Genomic DNA, 21210 nt, shown 5'->3' on the forward strand with positions numbered 1-21210 from the left:
TGAGCTGCTGCTGCTGCTGTTGCAGGGGTCCGGGGTTTCAAGCTCTATGCAAACGTGTGAATGGACGATAAAAGCAAATTTAGTCTGCCTAACTATGGGGAAGGGGCAGGAATCACTGCTAATTTCCTCATGAAAATCTGGAACCAGAGACGAGATGTTTCAGTGCATCCCACCCTGAGTGGAGCGTCTGCCCTGCGCTTCTCTCGCCGCGCTGAGCTGGTGCAGATCATTGTGCTGCCCTTTCTTCTTGTAGTTTCCCAACTGCTTAATGATCTGGATTAAGTTAAAACCACCCGTAGAAAATACACAGGGTTTTTTCTCTTACATGCATTTGATTGTGTATATGCAAATAAAGAAACAGGAGCTCTCTGGGTGTTTTAGGACTGCACAGAATTGCAGATACAAATATTTTGATGTTAGTTGCCCTTGGTTTCATCCCAATATACTTCTCTCCAGACCATGATAAACTTTCTGGGAATTATTTCTATGATGTGGACAGCGCACTCAGGCACATTGTGTGATTCTTGGCACTACACTGTGTAGGCCAGGAGTTGGACTTTGATGATCCTGGTGGGTCCCTTACAACTCAGAATATTCTGATTCTGTTTTATGATTGTATTCTGTGATTCTGTGATCTCTCACAATAAAATTATTTTTAATTTTAGTCTAATCTGCATTTTTGAGAGTGGTATTAGACAAGTTCCTTTTGGTAACTGTCACAAAATGATAGAGATGGCTGAACATGTGCAATGCCACAGCAGTTCAGGACCAGAAATCTGTAGCCACTCTTTCTTGAGGAAATATTATACAATAAAACTGACTAAAACCCTCACATGTATCTTCTATAAATCAGACCATAAACAGTCTGGTTTACAGAAGTATTTCTAAAATGTCAGTGCTCACTGAAGGACACTTACATTCTTGTACTTTTACTTGTAGATGTCAGAGGATCAGCGTGATGACCTCCCTACTGGAGAGGGAGGTGATGAAGATGGCCATGATGTAGTTGATGCAAGGCCAGACAGAAGCAGCAGGTTCTCACTTTTTGGAAAGTAAGTTACTACTTGTACCCCTGTTCTTATTGTATCAGCTGCTGTGGTACCCTTCTAATAATAGAAATGTAAAAAGGCTTGATTTGGTGTTCAGTTTGCCATGTCCACAATGTTATAGATGGTCTTAATAGAAAGGTGGTTTATATTGTATGAATTTAATGTATCTGGTCTGTACCTTAAAGCATTTCTTTATAGGATCTCCCTATAGGAAAACCTGTAATATCTCCTGTAGGTTTTACTGGGCAGCTAAGAAACCACCAACTTCATTTAGCATCAATTATAGCCCCACATCTTAAACATCGACCTTTGGTGGAGCTGGGAATTGAATATGCCATTAATTACCTATTTTACTGCACTCAACTCAGCTAATCTCCAGCATCACTGGAATCCCCTGCTGAGTGTCTAAGTTACTTTAAAGCTTGGATGTGCCATCTCGGGTGCAGCACAAAGGAGCCTCACAAGTCTAGAGATGTAGCCCTTTACAGAACACATTAAAAGCCTTTCATTTTAAAGCATAGTAGTCTCACTGAAGCTTACTTTTGTTAAATCAGTAGGAAGCAAGCACTATTTGCTGTTTGTACTCCTGAAAACACTGGATAAATCTGACTGGAAGTGCAAAAGATGGAAAATGAACATGCAAAGTTTATAAATGGCTGTTGAATGTCAGCGGATGGCTACTTCACATTGGATTTAGTGAGATTTTTTTAGGACATACTTAATACAAAAGCTAATGCATTTACAGAGAGGTTTTGATTTTTTTTGCTGTTGGACATTTACATTAAAGTGAGCAGTATAATTCAGAGAAAGTACAAGGCTAATATACTTTTATTTTTGCTGTTTATTCTATGAGTTTAACAGGGGTAAAAAATTTGTGAGAGAAGTGAAGATGCTTTAGTTTTAGAAGACTTTTGATGTGCTGTTAAGAAAACCACTGTACTTTCTCTGTCTCATTTTATCATTCCTCAAATATATTTAATGATGTGCATGTGTATTATTAATTTTAACGAATATACAAATGTATCATTTGTTTCTAAATCTTGTCAAATATTTTTCAAAGGTTTCTTTTCAACTTTATAAAATGTGTGTTTTGATATTTGATTTGGTCTTCTTTATAAGAGGTGATGTGCTAATACTATAATTAAATTATGCAACTCAAAGTTAATAATTTCCAAAGAAAAGGCAATAATCAGCATTTCTGTGACTTTTTTCTGTAAGAAATTTTTCAAATAATTTGGCTATTCATCAGTTTGAGGCATTCGTCTTTTGGGAACTCCTTGAAGATGCAATTTGCAACATTTTTCTTCAGAAGTAAAAAATTGCTCAGATTAAATATGAGGTAATTAAGAGAATTCAACTTAGATTTTGTAGAAAAAAATATGTTTGAGAAATCTAACAGAGCTTCCTGAAGAAAGTAGTGATTGCTTAAAGAGGAAAGAGGTACTCAAAAATTAAGGTCTTAAAAATCGAAGCATGGAGACAAGATCTTTGTCCTACAGAAACTAAAACTCTTTGGCCTGAAGGAAGACAGGACAGGAGTGTGAGAGGATAAAGGAAGATGGGATATGAGCTAAAACTATGATTGTAATAAAGGAGAAAGTGAAGAGAGAAGGATCATTCTTTGTGCCTCACAGGGAATCTAGGGGACATCCAATGAAAGGTTCATGCAGTAGGTTTAAAACAAGTGTTAAGACGTAATTTTAACGTAGTGCAGATAGTCACTGTAGAACTTAAAGCCAGGGGATATGCAGATATCAAGATTTTAGGTAAGTTCAGAAGAGATCAGACATATGTGTGGAAGAAAGGTCCAGTGGGACATTGATATTAAGATCTTTGGTAAAGTTGATCCTAAGTCAGGTCTCCGTGAGAGTATGTTTGGCATCCAATTTATTTTCTTCAGACTCATTATTAGTCAGTACCCAATACCAGGCTAGATCTACTTTTACCTGAACCAGTGTGGCTCTCTGTCTTGATTGCCAAAGCTTCATTTTGACAACATGAGTACATCTTAGATAAGGTGTCTAGAAAGCTTTAGAGTGACTACAGTTTTATTGTCCCTTTTTTTGTTTCTTTCATCAACCCAGTCTTCACCAGCTGTGTATACTTTCAATGAAATTCTTCACTGCATTTCATGTCCCATTGCTTAACATATGTAAGTTCAATAGGAAAACAAGTAACTTGTGATGTTAAATAAGCACATTAATTTTAATTTGAGAGAACAGAGCACTGAGAAGCTAAATTCAAAGCTGTGTAGACAGACCAGCTGTTTCCTGTAGCTTCACAGCTGCAATTTGCCACTCTCTGGCTGTGACTGGAGATTACCTTGTAAGAGAAGTAACTAGAAGTAAATTAAATCTTACTCACTTCTTTCTGAGAAGTCTGTGAGGCTGCTTTACCAAGGAGGCCACGAGGCTCAGAACAAGCCAGAATGGGCAGATTCTTCTGACAGCTCAACAGTTTTGGGGAATTCTCTTCCATGTATTTCCTTCTCTTTGGAAAAGTGCTAATGCTTAGTTCGTGTCGGTGAGGAAAAACTGTTGGGTGGGGAAAAAGAGTTGGAAGAAGTTTTGGATTAAATCCGCCAGCGGTGTTTGGCTCCGGGTTTTTTTTAGCCACTAGATGGCAGGAGGGCATTAATTTTGTGTGCTGCAGGAAGGACAAAAATTGGGCTGTGTTGCAGTTGAGCAAAAAGTTGTTTCAGAAAGCAAAAATATCAGGACACATTCTGGCAAGGCTGCACACCGAAAAAATGTGTTTAAACAAAGATTGAGCTAAGGATTTCAAATGTGTATTTTATTTTTTTATCTAGCTAATAGAATTTTTTCCCATATAAGTCTTTTCTTTGTATGCTGTGTGTGCTCCTTTTACACTTTCAAGGCTTTAAATATAGTCTTGCTTCTCCACAAGATGATTTAATATCTTCATTTAGTATCTTTTGTGTTTTATTGGGGACCTACATTTGGAGATTTATAGCAGCAAGCACATTTTAGCATCCAGCAAAGTTAATGTAATATGAAATAGAATAAAACTGCAGTTCCACTGTGTTAAGTAGAGCTAAGATTTCTCTTAATCCTAATAAAAGTTGGGTTTTTTTGAAAAGCTGCATCCAAAAAATCCCAAGGATTGGTAGACTTGCACTTGCACTGTCAAAAATCCTGACTGCTTGTGGGCTTCAGTGAAGAAACAATGCAGAAGGGGGTGGTTGGTAGTAGTATCTAGGTACAGTTTTATCCTAATTTAATGGTACAGAACCATATTTCTTCTGGTTACTTTTATCTGCTCCAGCCCTACTGTCTTGTTTTACAGTCAATTTTCCCGTTCTGATCTGGAAACAAAACCACAGTTTAAATATCTATTTAAAAATTCTTACAAATACTTAATTACAATTGAAAGTGTGTGATTCTGTAATGCCCTCAATGCAGACACATGAAGTGGATTGTAAGAAAATCCCACTGAGGAATTTGAGAGGTTTTGTGGGGCATATAGTCACCAAGACTATTTTAGTTGTTTAACACTGCAAACCCAAAATATCTGTAAGAAATTTATTTCTGTCAAGTCACACCACTATAAAATTTGAGACTTTTGATTAATTTGAAACTTTCCTGGAAATGTCAGTGCACATCAAGCCTTCTGCAGTTCAATGGTTGTGATAGTTATATTGTTAAGATATCTACCAGGTTTGTAAATTAGTATTTAGATGAAAAAGATTCATGGATATATGAGCTTCTTTTCTTTTCATGTGTACAGTGTTTATTTGGGTTACAGGACATGAAGGTGGGGAAGCACAGATGTTACCAAAGGCTGTCTATTTTAATTTCATGACCCTTGTCTCAGTATAGCCATATTTCTCAAAATAAATAGCCTTGTCCTTCAAAGAATAAATATTCGTTTTTGAGATTCATCCTCAGCTGAACCTCAGGTTTGGAGTTGTAACAGGTGTGGGAAGTTGTCTTCGTTTCAGCTCTGCTTTTCTGTTGTTCCTCTGTCTTCTGTGGAGCTATTTTCCATCCACTTCTCACAGTATCACGTTCATTCTGAGTTGGAAGGGATCCACAAGGATCAAGTCCAGCTCATAAGTGTCCTGTGTGGGGATTACCAACAGCTTTTTTTTTATATTGATTTGTAAAAGAAGCTGCTTTTCAGGTAGAACTTTTATGAAGAGCAGCTTCACAGTGATACAGATGCATATGTTTTCCAGAGCTGTCCATTCTGTTACACATTTTTCAGTATCAGAATATTACAGACCTTTTAAAGTAAATACTGCCAAAAAAAGTATCTCTTTTATCCTTAGACTAAAAATAGCCAGCTACTTTAAAGCAAATAACAGCTGATGAATCATTATCTGAAGTTATGTTCTGGGCTGCAACTCAGATGTCTGAGTTGACCTCCTGTTTCAGCCTCATGTTTCCTTAATGTCTCTAAGGAAGTCCCTGTGTGCCTTAGTCTGTCCTGTAAAGGGGTGATGATCTTTCCTTTTACTGTCACAGCTCCAAAACCTACCACAATATAATTTAAATTTTGTTTGGAGTTTGTTTGTTCTGCTTAGCACAAGGTAAATATCTATTGTTTATGTTCACCCCAAAGCGCCAAACATAAAATTTCAGAAATAATCTATAGTTTGGTAAAGTTCCTACAAAGACAATAAAGAGACTGTAACATAGAACAGCAGGGATATTTCATTTTTATTACTCTTTTTTAAGTCAGATGGGGTTTGGGTTTTTTGTTTGGTTTTTTTTTGTTGTTGTTTGTGGGGTTTTTTGGTGGCTTTTTCTTGTGTGTGGTTTTTGGGGGAGTTTTGTTGTTGTTGTTTCGTTAAAGCAATTTTTGTTAGATCTGGAACTCAACTTCTGGAGAACACTGCAGGAGTATTTAACAATGAGTGGAAACTCTGGTCAGTGCTTGTGCTTTCCTCTTGGATGCTTGCTGAATGTACCACACAGGAAAAGCCCAAGTATCTTGAACTAGTACCTAGTCTATATTATAAGAACTCATTAATTCATGGTCAATATTTGTTTCCAGTCTCCTTAGAGACTTCATATTGTGAAGCACAGCAAACACTGGATTATCCAGGAACTGTATCTGCAGTAATCACAGTCAAGTATCCTAATTACTTTTTAGTGCACTAATTTATTTCGTTCATTACAACAAACTCTGGGCTGTATCATACAGAATTTGGAGGACAGTTATTATGTAGTGTGACGTTTAAGCTTTCAAAGCAATCCAAACAAATTTAAGACAAATTTATAATAAACAAAAACTGTTTGAGGGTAAATATGTAGGAAGTAGTTGTACTGATTAAAGTACAGAGAGGCTTTGTAAACTATGCATGTTGACTTGTATTATTTTGCTGGAAACATTCATTGTGTAAATATTGTAGCACTGGTGGATCAGCTTTTGACAGAAGGAAGAGGAACATATCACAAAGTGAAGTCTGCTGTCCCACCTCCATCTCAGAATCTGTTTTCCTGTACTCTTACATAGGAGCAGAGATGGAATGAGTGATGGGAGCGTGTTTTCCGCTTGTCAGCAGAGGTAGATCAGGCCTGCATGACCTCAGCTCGCAGGGTGATGGCTACGGGGGTTTGAATAGCCCCACAGAACAGTCCAGCGTGACCCACTGCTGACACAGGCGAATGTTGGGGCCTGAGCACACAGAGCATCCTGTTTCTCTCTGCAATGTAACCCTGAGCATGGTGGGCTCCTAGCATTAGCAGAGAAGATCAGACTTGCTCTGGAGGACAAGCTGAAACTGTTTTCAGATGCAGTGTGGAGTACCATTTGATGATGAGCCAAGGTACTGTAGAATGTTATTCGCCTCCTTCCTTCTCTGCCACCTGCTTGGAAAAATCATGAGTTTATACCCTAAAACAGTTTAGTTTCAATGGTTATTGCAAGCTAATTGTGGCTCCACTGGCATTTTGCAATTGCTAATTCTTGCCAGAGTGTTCTCTGAGAATCAGTGTTTGGAGGGCTTACTTTATTTTGAGTCATTTCCCAAGCAATCCATATGTACCTGTTAGTTGCCCTTAGTACCTATGAAAGGTAAAAGCAGCTTCGTGGGGTATTTTTGCATATAATTGTCAGTTGTCTATGTACATTATACTACCTAGGGTATGATCATGCAAGATTCCAGTTTCCAGAACACCCATGGAAGGTATGGATGTGCTGGTTTTCTAGAAATGAGCAGAAAGCCTTTCAGCAAGTAAAATTCTTTATTTGTAAAAATTTACCTTTTGGGTGTTATTTGGCTATTATGTTGCATTCAATATTGTGAGGCCTGCATGGCAGATACCACGCAGCTAATTGGGAAGCTGAATCTCAATTACAAAGTGATCATTGAGACTTTAGAACTCTGTTTTGCAGGCATCACGCCACAAAACTGTCATGTGGGTGGTAAGTGATCCTTAAAATATTAAGTGCACGAAACTAGGACACTGCTACCTGTTTCTTTTCTTCTTACTTTTGTCTTTTTTTAACTGTTGTGAAACGTGGATAATATTAGGTGTTAGTCTATTGAAACTTTTTGTCCAAAGTGCAGCTGGCTCAAGTCCCAATGCACTTGGTCTGCTTCATTTGCACATAATAAATGAAATTGCAGTCATAGTTTTGATTTGAATTAGTTAAGGCCATCACTAACACATAGTTAAAAAGACAGGAGGACATATTTAGATGCAACTATCAGAACTTCAAAAGACATTTACAAAGTATGCCAGAAGTTGCAGTCTGAGGCTTGTTCTTTCAAACAGCTCAACTCTTTCATTACACAGTGAGTTTTCAGTTGTCTTGGGCTGAGTTTCTCAGTTTTCCAGGTTTTTAGAGAAGATTCTCTCTCCTAATTGGAGATGCATCTGAAACTAAAATGGAACAAAAAAGCTACAAGAGTAGCTTAGGGTCTGAAAAATGTCTTATAATGAGGTACTTAAAATGTATTTCGTTTCAATTGATGTTAAATAGTCATACACAGGCATTAGCAGCTTCCTCTCTTCAGGGAAACTAATGTGCAGTAATCAAAGATAGGAATTTGTTTCTGGACTGAGATCCACTGTAAACCTCCAAAGCGGGCAGCAAGAATGCCTTTGTTTCATGCATTTTCTTTCCAGGAGGCACCTGTCAGTAAGCTAACCCACACACTCTGAGCATAAACATTGCACAGATGCACAAAATAGTGGATTTTAAAATTATTCTCTACTTTACTGTACAGAATCACAGGATCCCAGAGTGGCTCAGATTGGAAGGGACCACAATGGGTCATCTGGTCCAACGTCCCTGCTCGAGCAGGGTTATCCCAGAGCACATGGCACAGGATTGGCACTGAGATTGGATCCATTGGTTAGAGCATGGGGCATTCAGTTTCTGCACGACCATCTCCCTGGAAAGAAGCCACATGATCTGCAATTGCTTTATGAAATAAGTTTATTTAGGCTTCATTTTGTAATGGAAAAACTAAGACCCAGAGATATGGAGTTGCTTTCCCGAAGTTATTCAACAGCAGAAGCACAATTCCTTTAGGTTTGTTTAATACCTTTCATCAAATTAATTGGGCAAAGCATAGCTAGCATATGGTCTCAATGAATATATTTTATTCTGTGTTGTACTCTCAGATATGATATTAGGAAACTTAGGGAAATGCCAGGATTTCTTTAAATAAATTTGCAGATTTTCTGTGAAATCTGTATCAGTACTGCTACTTACATCACATCAAGAATATTTTTAGTATGACACTGGTTTTTTGGATGAATGAACTCAATCCAGTCTTGGAAAGAATTTTTTAATGATACCTTAGGTCCTTCCCAGCTCTAGTATTATCTTGATAAGTTCAAGGAAATAATCTCGTTGTTTACCTAACTCCTTTCTTTCGAGACTGCTACAGCAATATTTTCTGTTCAAAATTACTGTGTTTACAGTTATTTGAAGGGCCTGTGGCATGCATTTCCAAATGAACAAGAGGTACTTGTATTGTCCTAGTAGGTTCCTAACTTCAGGTTCCTTCAAGCAAAAGGCTTTGCCTCTGTTGACTTTTGAACTGTCTCTGTTTAGTCAGCTGACAGTCTGATTCCAAAGATGCCCTTAAGAAGTCCTGAAGTAATTGGCAGTTCAAAAAGAAACTGAAGGCTAATGAATTCCTATGGCCCTGTTCTTGAGAACATTTAGTCATTATTTTATTGCCTGAGCAGTCCTGTTGCTCCAGGGAGGAAAGTGGAGTGTGTTCATCGTGGGCTGTGGTGTTCCAGGAAGCACGCAGGCCATTTCCCTTTATTCTGCCTTTTCCCAAAAATGACTTTCAAAGTTTAGGCATTTCAGCAAAGCAATGTATAAATATGCAAGGACAGCACAGACTTTATATATCATCAATAAATACGAGCTTCAGACTTCAGTATTACCAGTCTAGCATGTTTCACTGCAGTTTTGAATTTCTTTAGCAGATGAAACAAGATCCTGACAGGGAATAGAAATCCAGGAGCACTGGTTTTTGTGTATGTGTATGTGTGTGTGGTATTGTGTTGTTTATGTTTGCTATTCTGAATTGCAGCTGTCAGTTTTCATGCCTTTTGTGTAAGACATCTGCTTGCCATGGTAAGCAATATAGATGAGATAATGTTTAGATGCTTTTTGGGGAACTTTTATGTGCAGTTTTGTAAGGCCACTTTTCTTCTTTCTGCTGAATGAAGACTTTCTATTGTGGGACAATATCTTGATTTTAATATTAGAAATTTTTTCAGTTTTCTTTTGACATCTATCTGGATTATATTTTAAAATAGCCTTCTAAGGACTGGTTATTTTGTTAGTGCTCATCTATCAAAGTCAGCAGTCATTTGCTAACAACTGCTAATAGGGAAATTGAAAATATGCAATGCTTACTTGAACTTCCTCTTATACAATTAGTATTGCCCCTTTTTCCTCAGGAGAATTTTGTTTCAACTGTTAAGGTTTTTTTTCCGGTTTCTCTGCTGGCACATAATTTGCAAGCCTGAGTATGCAGCTTTGAATGCACTGTAATACAGTTTTAGTATTTGGTCTAAACCTTGTGGTTCAGTCTTTATCCCATAATAATTTATGCTTTCTGATTTTTAACAGTAAAGGAATATTCATTTTTACAAAAAACAATTCAAGTAGTGACACATTCTTCTTGTCCAGAAATGTTGCTGCTCTGCCAACCTGATGCAATATTAATGGAAAAAGGCAACAGGATAATCTATTATTTGCATGCAGCTCTAAATCTGTGTGACACTACCCAGATGGATCTGACAAAGAACAAAGAGTCTGACTTAAAGAACTTAAGATCTAAAAAGCTTTAGTCAGGTTTAACAAGTGTCTTTTGCTTGTTATTGACAACAGGTTTCAAGATTAAAAAAAATTCGGAGTGGGGGGAGTGTACAGTAATTAGAGGTGTACTAAGTACAGTGAAATTAGACTGGATAAAAGTATTAAACCTGGATAAAAGTATTAAAGCTGGTGGCTTGAAGAGAAGGTTATGTAGAAGTAAGAGATATTAATGCTTGATTATCAGAAAGCATCAGACATACAAATTATGGAGACTGTATCAGACCATTAGTTGTTGAGGCTAAGGTAGAAAAATATAGCAAAATATTGAATGTTGTTTTGTCTAATTTATAAATTCTGTTTCCTGTTCAATTTTTTTGGAAGAGTAACTCTAAATTGGTCTCCAGCACACTCAGTTTTACTACACAAAGCTTAGTGATGCCTTGTGAATTCAAACACAATCTTCTTTGCATTTTCATGGTTTTCTGCCTATCCTTTTGCTATCTTTTTAAATAAATTAAGTCCAGTCCAGGATTTTTCCCTAGGTGAGCAAACAGCATTTGCAATGAGCAGTAGTCACAAACATAATTTATACTGTGCATGCAACAGTGGAAGGAGTGAAGTTCCTTAGACAGAAAAAGCAGCATAGGGCCACACAAACTGCATAAAAATAAATCAGCAATATAGGCTATGTTAAGTTTTTTCACAGGCCTTAGAACTAATGTGCTGTCCCATGCACTCCACAGTATTGTAAATTAATGGGGAACTTATTCAAATGAAACCTGTTAAGAGGTCCCCAAATGTCAAAGTCCTAAGGGAAACGTCTCAGTTGTTTGTAAAAGATGAAAGAGCATTGCAGTTTAAGACACCTTGCATCCCACAGCAACTAAGTGTATGAAGGTTCTGGTGGGTGTTGATGGATTACCTGAGAATATTTGTACTGTGGGCTTTGTCACTGTACCACTGCTGTAATCTTGCCTGGACTCAACAGAAAGGCTGAGAATGTGACGGAAACTAGACTAAAACTATTCTCCAATGCCAAAAAGCATTTGGACTCCAGAAGGACTCAAGTGATGTGTTTTGCAAAGACACCATGTTTTAAAAGGCAAATTTCCTTTTTAACAGAAACATGTTGTCAGTCATTCAAAAATGATACATAATTGCACATTGTATGAAAGAAGTATGCCAGAGTAAAACTGTCGTCATATTCTGAGATATTCCTTATCCAGGAAAGCCCAAGTTTACTGAACTGCATAGAGCACAGTAAGAGTTCTCTCCTTTTGTGTGTGTACTTCAAATAAAAATGAATGGAATCAGTGTAGAATTCCACCCAAGCTGGAATGTCAGCTCCCTTGAATAATATCAGAATTGTAGAATTTTTGTCTCTCTGCTTACGTTTTGCAGCACAGCAACAAAAGGCCCTAATTTTCCTGGGAGAAAAGAGGACTAGATATCCCTCTGTAATACCATTTTTAGAGTTTATTTTCAACAACTCTGCCTGGGAAAGAACAGTCACTTAAATAGCCAGGCGGAGGATTAGATGAATATTAGATGAATAAAGACAATGCTTAAGGAAGACTTGGCCTGCACATGGATTCTTAATACCTTGGTATGTCATACTAATGTGTGGTAGCAAAAGGAATTGAGGGAGGTGCCAGTAGAAAGGAAGCCAAAGGAGAGGAAATCTCAGCTGCTAAGAGACACTGCTTTATTTTTTCTAAGTAATCTTTAGGTATAGTTAAATCTTGACAGTGATGTTTTTATCCTTAAATCTTGAACCATATTGAAATAGTAATTTCCTCCAAGTATAAGAGAAAAGAAGGTTTGTTCTGGTAAGTAGGAGTCCTTTAGATGAACAAGTCCATTACTCATGCAAGTGAGGTATCTCCATTGACTTTGACAGAATTTTAGCCACTCATGCTGATAAAACACTTGACTACTACTATTTAAAAGTTCAGTAATAAAATGATAAATGGTACAGATAACTTTAGATTTGTATTTGAAAAGTGAGAAATTGATAATAATGATTTTCACAGTGTTGATACCGACTGACTCTAGACCTGATGAAATCACATTCCCAAAGATGCTGTTGTCAAGCCTGAGGCCTGGATTTAGGGACACAGTAAGGGTGAAAATGTGCAAGTGCCAGAGTAGAGCTTTAGTTTTGCTGAACTCTTGACCAAAGGGAAAGAACATGAAATATGTGACGGCACCAATGGGAAGAATATTTCTGTGTAAGGGAAGGATCAGTGACCACTAGTGGAGTGAGGAGTAATGGCACAGTTGTAATTAAGACCTGAAGAATGAGTAAACAGTCAGGAAATTCAACTTTCTATTTAGACCAGGCAAGTTTGAATCCTCAAAGAGGGAAACTAGATGCCAGAGAAGCAGAAAGAAATAAAATAGAGGGCACATAGTTTAAAACATTTTATAACAGCATATAACTAACCTGTGGAAACCCTTTACAGAGTGATTAGAAAGCTTAGTAAGAACAGCAGTAAACATTTATATTAACAGGTGTCCAGTTCAAGGATCAGAAAATAAGGATTTAGGCTTTCAATCATAAGCCAGCCTGTCACTGAAAGGACATTTCCCTTAAGGACTGATTATTACAAATTTATAACTATTAGTTATCATTACAAGGTCTGATTTAGCTTGTTGAATCTGGAAAGTTGGACATTATGCTGTCAGTTTAGTCCAGGCAGGCAGTTCCCATATTGTGCTGTGTTGGCACAGGAACCAGAATCTTCAAAAAAAGAATTTCTGTCTGGAGTGCAGGCCCAGGCTAAGTATAATCTACAACCTTTGCTTCCTTATTCATTCAGTTTGGACTGGTGCCAAAAGATTTCTGGAACTTTTTGTTGTCTGCCAGTAAAGAAGTGATAGGCATAACCATGCTGTGGTTTTTCTAGTATCTCATTAACCTGTTTGGCTTGGGAGGAATCATTAGAGAAAAACCATGTGAAATAAAACCAAAAACCTCTGTAAAGGAATGGGTAAATGTGCTGCCAAGGCTTGTGTGTGGCGTTTGCCATTGGCTGGCATAGAGCTTCTGGCTGCTTTTGAGAATTCCGGCATCAGGAATTACATCCCTTAAACTCATGACTATTTCTGCATGAATGAGTGCAAACTATTGAACTTGGGAGTGAAGTGGTTTCAGAGAAGTTGCATGGCCACATCGCTATGCCACTTAACCCCTGCTGCTATTTTCAGTGAGGCTTTTTGTGGGGTAACGTGGCTGCCTGATTTCTGGGCTAGAGATAGATCACTTCCAGCATTTTTGGAGAGCAGACAGTGCAAACTTGATACTGTTCAAATGGGTCTGTCCCAAGTGTTCACAGCTGTTCATGGGTTGGACATAAATGTGTGCACAATCCCCTTGAAAATATCCTATAGTGTGTAACAGCCGCTGTTGGTTGTACAACTTTTTCAGGAAATCACTGAAGCCAGATAAACCTGTAGAAACTTGAATCTGTGGGCTGAGGAAATGCCCCTTCATGGACCTGAATGATTATTTGTTGTTCTGAAATTTGTTTTTCTCTCTTTGACAAACGACTGTCCGGTGATAGAAGACCAGGGGGAATATTAGGTTAAAATAAGAATCCGAGATATCTTTGAAAGTCAAATGTAATATTAGCATCATACATCTCCGAATAATTCTTTAAAATGGTTAAGAACCATTTCTCAACTTTCTTGACTCAAACTATATTTAATTATTGCTTCCAGAGACCTTGAGAAGGATATGCAAGGAGAATACCCATACTTACAATTTGTCAGAAAAAAACCCTGTATTTCCAGAACATCAGACATAATCCTCAATATCTTGTTTTTTAGCCTCTAAGGGAAATCTAAAAGAGGACATGATATTAAGATGGTCACATGAAAAAAGGGCATAATGAAAGCCTGCCAGGTGCAGCTATTTAATTTGGCCCTTTGTAATAGAACATGACGACACTCCAAGATAAGAAGAAGCTGTTTTGAAATTGAATTGCAGTAGCATTTATACGTGATGAATCATTTAAAGGTTTATTATAGATTCCAATTAATCTTGTCCTTTAGTAATAAAAAAGAGGACACTTAAAGCTAAAAGACAACCATTGTTAAATCAGGCAGGTAAGAAAGTAGATTACCTAAACAATATTTAATCTATTCATAGCAATCTCATGTCTACAGGTTATTATTGAAGCAAATAGCTTAATAATTTTTTAGGAAGATGTCAGAATGAGAATAGTGAAAGTACTTAAATTAATTGACATTATAGGAAAAATCTAATTTTGCTATAACCAAAGTGTATTATACAGTTTTTTGTGCTGTGAAAGTAGGTTATGTTTTCCTCTCAGTCATCAGCAATAAACACTATTGGAAGCTGGATGCTGGAACAAATAAATAAGAGAGGTGCCAGTAGCTTATTCTGCCCTTTCCTGAGCATTGTTTCTAACTGGGCTGGCTCCAAAGCTTGCTTACAATTCTGAGGTTGAATCAGACTCTTTATAGGCTCTTACTGGCTTCATTTCTGCATGAGGAAATCTTAACTGCACCTGAAGCCACCTGCTTGGACCAAAAAGCCCACCTCTAAAAGCAAGCACTGCTGAGTTCCTCATGTTTGTGAGTCAGGTGCATGCTGGCTGTAATGGATGTGGTGTTGATACTTCATTTAGATTAAATCTGTGAGTAATGTCTGTGCCATCCCTTGGCATCTCTTTCTAATCCAATCTAAGACTCCTGTACATAGCAAAAAGATGAGTACACAGCCATATAACCAGAGAACATATATTAATATAACCTATTAATTAATATAATAGTTTGATTTGTTTTTTCTTGGGTTTTATTTGATGTGTAGTTCAGGTATCAATGATTACATTAAAATGTGCTTCAGGTTTTGCGTGGGTTCAGGCTGCTCTTTGGCAGACCAAATTAACACACGACCTGTTCACATCTATAACCTTCATCAGCAGAAACTGCCTACTACTTAGTCTTAATCTTCACAGAATTTAGGGATGATGGTGATTCAGTAAACAAATCTCATCACACAGTTGGGTAAACTGCATGTCTTCATGTTCCTGGAATAGCTATTAAGAGAAATCTGTCTGTTGTTTCAATAATTACTTACAGTAAAACTAAAATATGCCCAGAAGCAGTTTGCAGAAGGTTACTGCCAGCCTCACTTCATGTAGGCCATTAGTTTTATCTCTGGGTCAGGATCTGTGTGCCCTGCTGTTGGCTGCAGTTCACTCCAGAGTTATTTTGCCTCATCAGAATCCAACCACACACAATAATCCCTTCATGGAAATCACAAGATCTTTATGCCTCGATCCGAAGTGTGGAGGAAGAAAACAAACATTAGAGAAGGAAAAACATTGGGCAGGGCTGCACGAATGGTTTGAATTACGATAAATAGGCCATGCATGTGACTGGTCACTAACAATAATTTCATGTGGTTCACCTAGAAAAAAGAAGAATGGAGAAGAAGAACAGCCAAAGCCCTCTCTCAGTAATCAATACCGAATTGTTACACCCACATTCCAGTATAATATGGATTACAAGAAAGTTGGCAAATGTATTATTATAAACAACAAAAATTTTGAAGACAAAACAGGTAACGTTCTTCCTTTGTTGATACTCATTACAGACCATAGAGTTTTTATACTTTCTTTAATCGATAAGCATTTTATTTTTAGGACATGGAATTTTAATGAATGTATTTATCCTTTTTTGATAAATAGTTGTTCCTAAAACTTTTGCTGTTCTCTAACACTTACGCTAGAGTGGCTCTTTTCAACATCTTTTGAGTATATGTCTCAAAGACCATGTCTCCTTGTTGTACCAACATCAAACCAAACCTTTGTTCCAGAGTTTTAAACTATGTTGTTAAAATTTGAACTTTGGCATCTGCAACCCATGTTATAAATTCTCTGTCCCTGAGCTACAGCTAAGAGCTACAAAAGCTAATAGCTGTAGCTGTGCTCTTTTCACACTCCTGCATTTAACTTTCCAGACCACATGAGGTTTCAAGGTAGGCAGATACTTGTGTTCTAATGAGGTTTGTAGGACTTTTCCTATACACTTGGCAAACACAGCAAGTTGTTTTCCCCAAAGATTGTGTATCAGTTCCTTTTACTGGGTATAACAGGGGAATTTTCCAACAGGTTTTCCATGGGGTGCTTTGTGCCTGTGTTTCCCTGCATAACCAAAAGGAGATGAATCAGCCTTAGAGGTCCTGTGTTGCAAGGTGCTGGAGGCATGCCAGCATTTTTCAGGACAAGATACGTGTTAACACTGAACATTGCATTATTTTTAAAATCTCACAATTTGTACTCAATGCTGTTGGAGGATTGTTTTAAAAACATGTCACCAAGACATTGTTTATCAATTAGAAACTTAAAAATTTGCCTTTGAACACGTGAATCATTTTGAGTGGTGTAATGTGCAGTCAACCATGTTCTTTGTTTTCTGGCAGGAATGGGCACACGCAATGGCACCGATAAAGATGCTGGAGATCTTGCTAAGAGTTTTAAAAACTTAGGGTTTGAGGTTTATACATACAATGACCGAAGCCGTGATGATATGGAAAAATTATTGAAGCAAGGTAAAAATTCAGAATCGTAGAATAATTTAGAGTGGAACAGACCTCTGGGAGTCATTGAATCTACTCTTTGCAGGTTAAAGTCGAACAGATTGTTTAGGCCCCACACATGCAATTTTCTATATGGAAGGATTTGTTTTCTGAATGGACTGGGCTTAATTCCCCACCTCATCCCCCAGCATCAATTCAGAAATGTACAGTGTTCTTGTGAAGCACTTGTCCTGTGTATTGGGTGAAGAGCCTTGACGTGTTAGATAAGGAGCTCAGCCTGTTGATTCCAGTGTGCTAAACTCAGTCAAGTGAAGGATGCATCCCTGTACTCAAGGTACTCATCACATTGTAAAAAGTGATCCACTCCTTCTTATTCCTGACAGTAGAACCCCAGTATATATTTAGCCTCAGAAAAATATGCTTGATAAATATAATTTCAATTCAAAAGGTTGCTTCCTTTTGACTAAGAAGTATTTGCCTTGTAGCTGCTGAGGAGAACCACAGTGATGCTGCTTGTTTTGCCTGTATCCTCCTAAGCCATGGGGAAGAAGGGCTCATCTATGGCACAGATGGACCCATGGCTATCAAGAGTTTGACTGCACTGTTCAGAGGAGACAAGTGTAAAAGCCTTATAGGCAAACCCAAACTGTTTTTCATTCAGGTAATAGCCCTAAGGTAAACACAGTATCCTACTGCTGCAGTGGGGAAAACTTGCTCTGTTGGTTGCTCTAGAAAAACCCTGTAGCTTGACTTACAGAATATTGCTGGAGGTTTTATGAAAAATGTGTTGAGAGAAGTTGTCTGGGGGAAAAAAGTATTGTTTGCTTTTAAAAGAAAATTTATATATGAGAATATTATCATTGTAATTTTCTACATGGTTTCTCTTGGTAATATATGAACTTCAAAGGAGAAAAATAAACTCATTTTTCTGCAGACATGACGTGATTTTCAATAGGAATAATACTGTCCAGGTCTCTTTTTATTAAGGCTGCCTCTACAAATTACTGTATTCTGCTAAAAGAAACATTTTTCTCTTCCTCAGTAGCCTAAAAATTTATATTGCATTTTTAAATTAGCATGTAATTAATTCTATGTTAGTTAAGCTTTTAAAGAGAGCTGTTTCAAGCAGTATTACCTGACATACCATGGGTCTGAATTCTCCTTTTTACATAATACATAGTATTATTTACATATAAGAGTTGCAGCAGATGTGGTTTTCCCTAGGCTGTTCCATCAATTAATCCTCATCCTCAAAGTGAAAACTGAGTCTGTTTTAGACTCTTCATACTACTAAAGTGATGTTTCTTCTAATTACACTCTTGAAATGGTTACTTTATAGACTTTAAAATTATCTTAATAAAGGCAACCAGCCCTGTTATATAAGCCAGTCGGACTTGTTCTTTTGCAAGAACTCAGTCAAAGCTACTGATCAAGAGCTGAAAATTACCCACCCAGACCATTGTCCCAGTGTGCCCTTTAGCTAAACCCATGATTAAGAGAAAATTAAGAATCAAAGAGATAAATAGAAAAATATTAAAATTGCAATAAACTTGTAATGGGTGGTTAAACACTAGAACAGGTTGCCCACACTGTAGAGTCTCCACCTGTGAAGTCAAGTGCAAAGAAATTGTCCAGAAGTCACGCTGCACTTATGAAGGCATTATGTAATAATTGAGTGCTGAAGATGACTCTAAACTGGTAAAATTTATCATGGTTAGAATAAATTAACACTGACATGGCACTTGTTGACAAACAACTGAGATGCACAACCTTAACACCTTTACCTCCCTTTACTTACAGGATGTATATTTAAAATGGGTAAGCTAGTAACTTTATCACTGAACAATTAGATATCCCTCAGAATTGCATCTCTGCTTCTAATACATGTGAAGTACTGCTTAGAACTGAATCCATTAAAAATGTTGATGAATACCAATTGTTGTAGTACCTTGTTCCTCCTTATTGGACAAATTCTATTTATTCTCTGCTTTCAGGCCTGCAGAGGCTCTGAATTTGATGAAGGTATACAAACTGACTCTGGACCTGCCAATGACACCCTGGAAACAGATGCCAACCCGAGATACAAAATCCCAGTGGAAGCAGATTTTCTGTTTGCATATTCCACGGTGCCAGGTAAGGAAAAGAGGGTCAGGGTGGGGGTAGAAGGCTGAAAACTCACCATCCATATTGACTGGAATATAGATGGACCCTCACTGGTGATACATTGTACTTTGATGGACAAAACACAAAGGCCCAGTGTACACTGGGTACCCACCCTGTCTACACTGGCTGTAGAGGAAAAGGGAGGTTACAGATGGCAAAGGCAGTACTGTTTTCTGGGAATTCTGCCCTTCCACGTCCCAGTGTGTTGAATGTGTGATGAAGGCAGGAAGAGGAACAGTTACAGCACAAAACTTATTCTCAGAGGGGAAACCTGTGACATCTTACTTCTTGCAGTTTCCCAAATGCCAAAATGTGGAACGGTACCTTACTAATGTGAGGTTTGGAGAGCTAATACACATTATCCTCAACTTTAATGAAGTAGGATATGTGACACAATGTTAGGAGTTCAGCTTTCTGTGTGTGCACTGTTAATCTTTTCCCAGAATCTTTCACACAAAAGAGCAAAAATAATCCCACATATTTTCTTTGTTGTCTTTCCTGTCAGGTTATTACTCCTGGAGAAATCCTGGAAGAGGATCCTGGTTTGTGCAGTCTTTGTGCTCTGTGCTAAATGAGCATGGAAAGCAGCTCGAGATCATGCAGATCCTCACACGGGTCAACTATGTGGTGGCTACGAATTTCGAATCCCAGTCAGACGATCCCCGCTTCAGTGAGAAGAAGCAGATTCCCTGCGTGGTCTCCATGCTCACTAAGGAACTTTACTTCTGAAAGTGCATTGTAACACAGCCAGTGGTGAAAGATCAGGGTATGGTTTTGGGTGGAGATGTGATTATAAACAGGAGTAACACATTTTTAATAACAGAAGTGTAATAACACTAGATCTTTATGTTGTGTAAGCTGGGGTATCTGATGGATGGACAATATGCAATATTTTAAAGAAGCTGTGGGCCAGCCTGGCAGCTATCACTAATTATTGTATCTCAGTTTCCCTTAGTGTGGCTGTGATGATTTATGGCTGCTGAAGATGAGTCAGCTACCTGACCCATAAAGGTTTCTCCCAGAAATTAAGAATAAAAACAAAAAATCTTGAGACCCCTTCTCACTTACTGCTAGCTCATGGAACCATAACTTCCTTGGAAATTTCCAAAGACCATCATATTATGGGTATGTCCAGTGATAAAAAGAGTTTGTAGCTATTTAAAAGGGTGTTTCTTAGTCTAATATATTCATTTCCTTTTAATGAAAATTATTAATGAAGGCTAATGGTTGCTCTGTGCTTAATATGGAAGTCAGTTTACTTAATCATCATTCTAGCGTAAGATGAATGTATAAAAAAATCCATATTTTTAAATTATTTACCTGAACAGTATGGAAATGTAACAAATAGAACAATCAAAATTAAAATTGTAAAAGATTGGCAAGTTTTACTTGGATGATACCGTATTAGAGTACCATTGTAGAGATTTTTTGCCTTGCAACTGACAGTTGGCTGACAGAAAAACCTGGAATAGTGGTATTGCAGTTCTGCTTGCAGAAATAAAAATGTCTGCTTGTTGATTCAGAACTTTTGAACCATCAGAAAGTTAATGACAAGGCTTTATCATAAAACACGAAAACTTAATGTTGAAAAGATAGAATTCTATGTTCCAGTAACAAATGTATGTTTAGATTTAACTTCTATTTGTGAGGAGTTTTGCCAAAATTGGAAATGCTTACTTGAATCAGAAACCAGAAGTGCCTTCTTAGATACTGTATGGTCTTGATTTTGTGTTTTAGAGTTATGTTGGTGATGTTTATGTTTCTACTTTTTATATTCACTTTAGTTGGTAGCTAGCTCAAGAAAGTAAGTTTAATGATTTGATTAAACTGATGATAAAGGATTAGTTGTTCACCCTTTTCCCAGTTAATGTACTCTATACTCTTTTGCAATCTTCTGAGGAAATAAGTGCATAGCATTAAAGCCAAGTTACCAAATTGTTGAGTTTATTTTCTTACAAATACTGTGACATAGTGAGACATATATTTTTTCATAAGTCAGATTTACAGTTGTTTGAATTAAATAAATGGTTGTTTTACAGATGTATTGAGCATGATATCAATAAATACCTTTTTTTTAAAAAATTCCCTTTGTATATCTGCATGTTTGTCACTCCATCTCTTGAAGTAAAAACCAACCAAGATTTATCCCAGTCCCCTTCTCTT

The 21210-nt window shown here is 37.4% G+C and overlaps 1 protein-coding gene across 1 annotated transcript; it reads left to right on the forward strand.

Moving 5' to 3' along the window:
- Positions 1 to 914: 914 nt before the first annotated feature.
- Positions 915 to 21129, forward strand: CASP7 (caspase 7). The gene is made up of 6 exons (XM_008634426.2): positions 915 to 1052; positions 15758 to 15906; positions 16768 to 16896; positions 17370 to 17545; positions 18879 to 19017; positions 19553 to 21129. Exons 1-6 carry the CDS (start codon positions 940 to 942, stop codon positions 19774 to 19776), a joined length of 930 nt encoding a protein of 309 aa, XP_008632648.1. The 5' UTR covers positions 915 to 939; the 3' UTR covers positions 19777 to 21129.
- Positions 21130 to 21210: the final 81 nt, after the last annotated feature.

This window comes from Corvus brachyrhynchos, unplaced genomic scaffold (genome assembly GCF_000691975.1).
Source record: "Corvus brachyrhynchos isolate BGI_N302 unplaced genomic scaffold, ASM69197v1 scaffold705, whole genome shotgun sequence".
NCBI lineage: Eukaryota > Metazoa > Chordata > Aves > Passeriformes > Corvidae > Corvus > Corvus brachyrhynchos.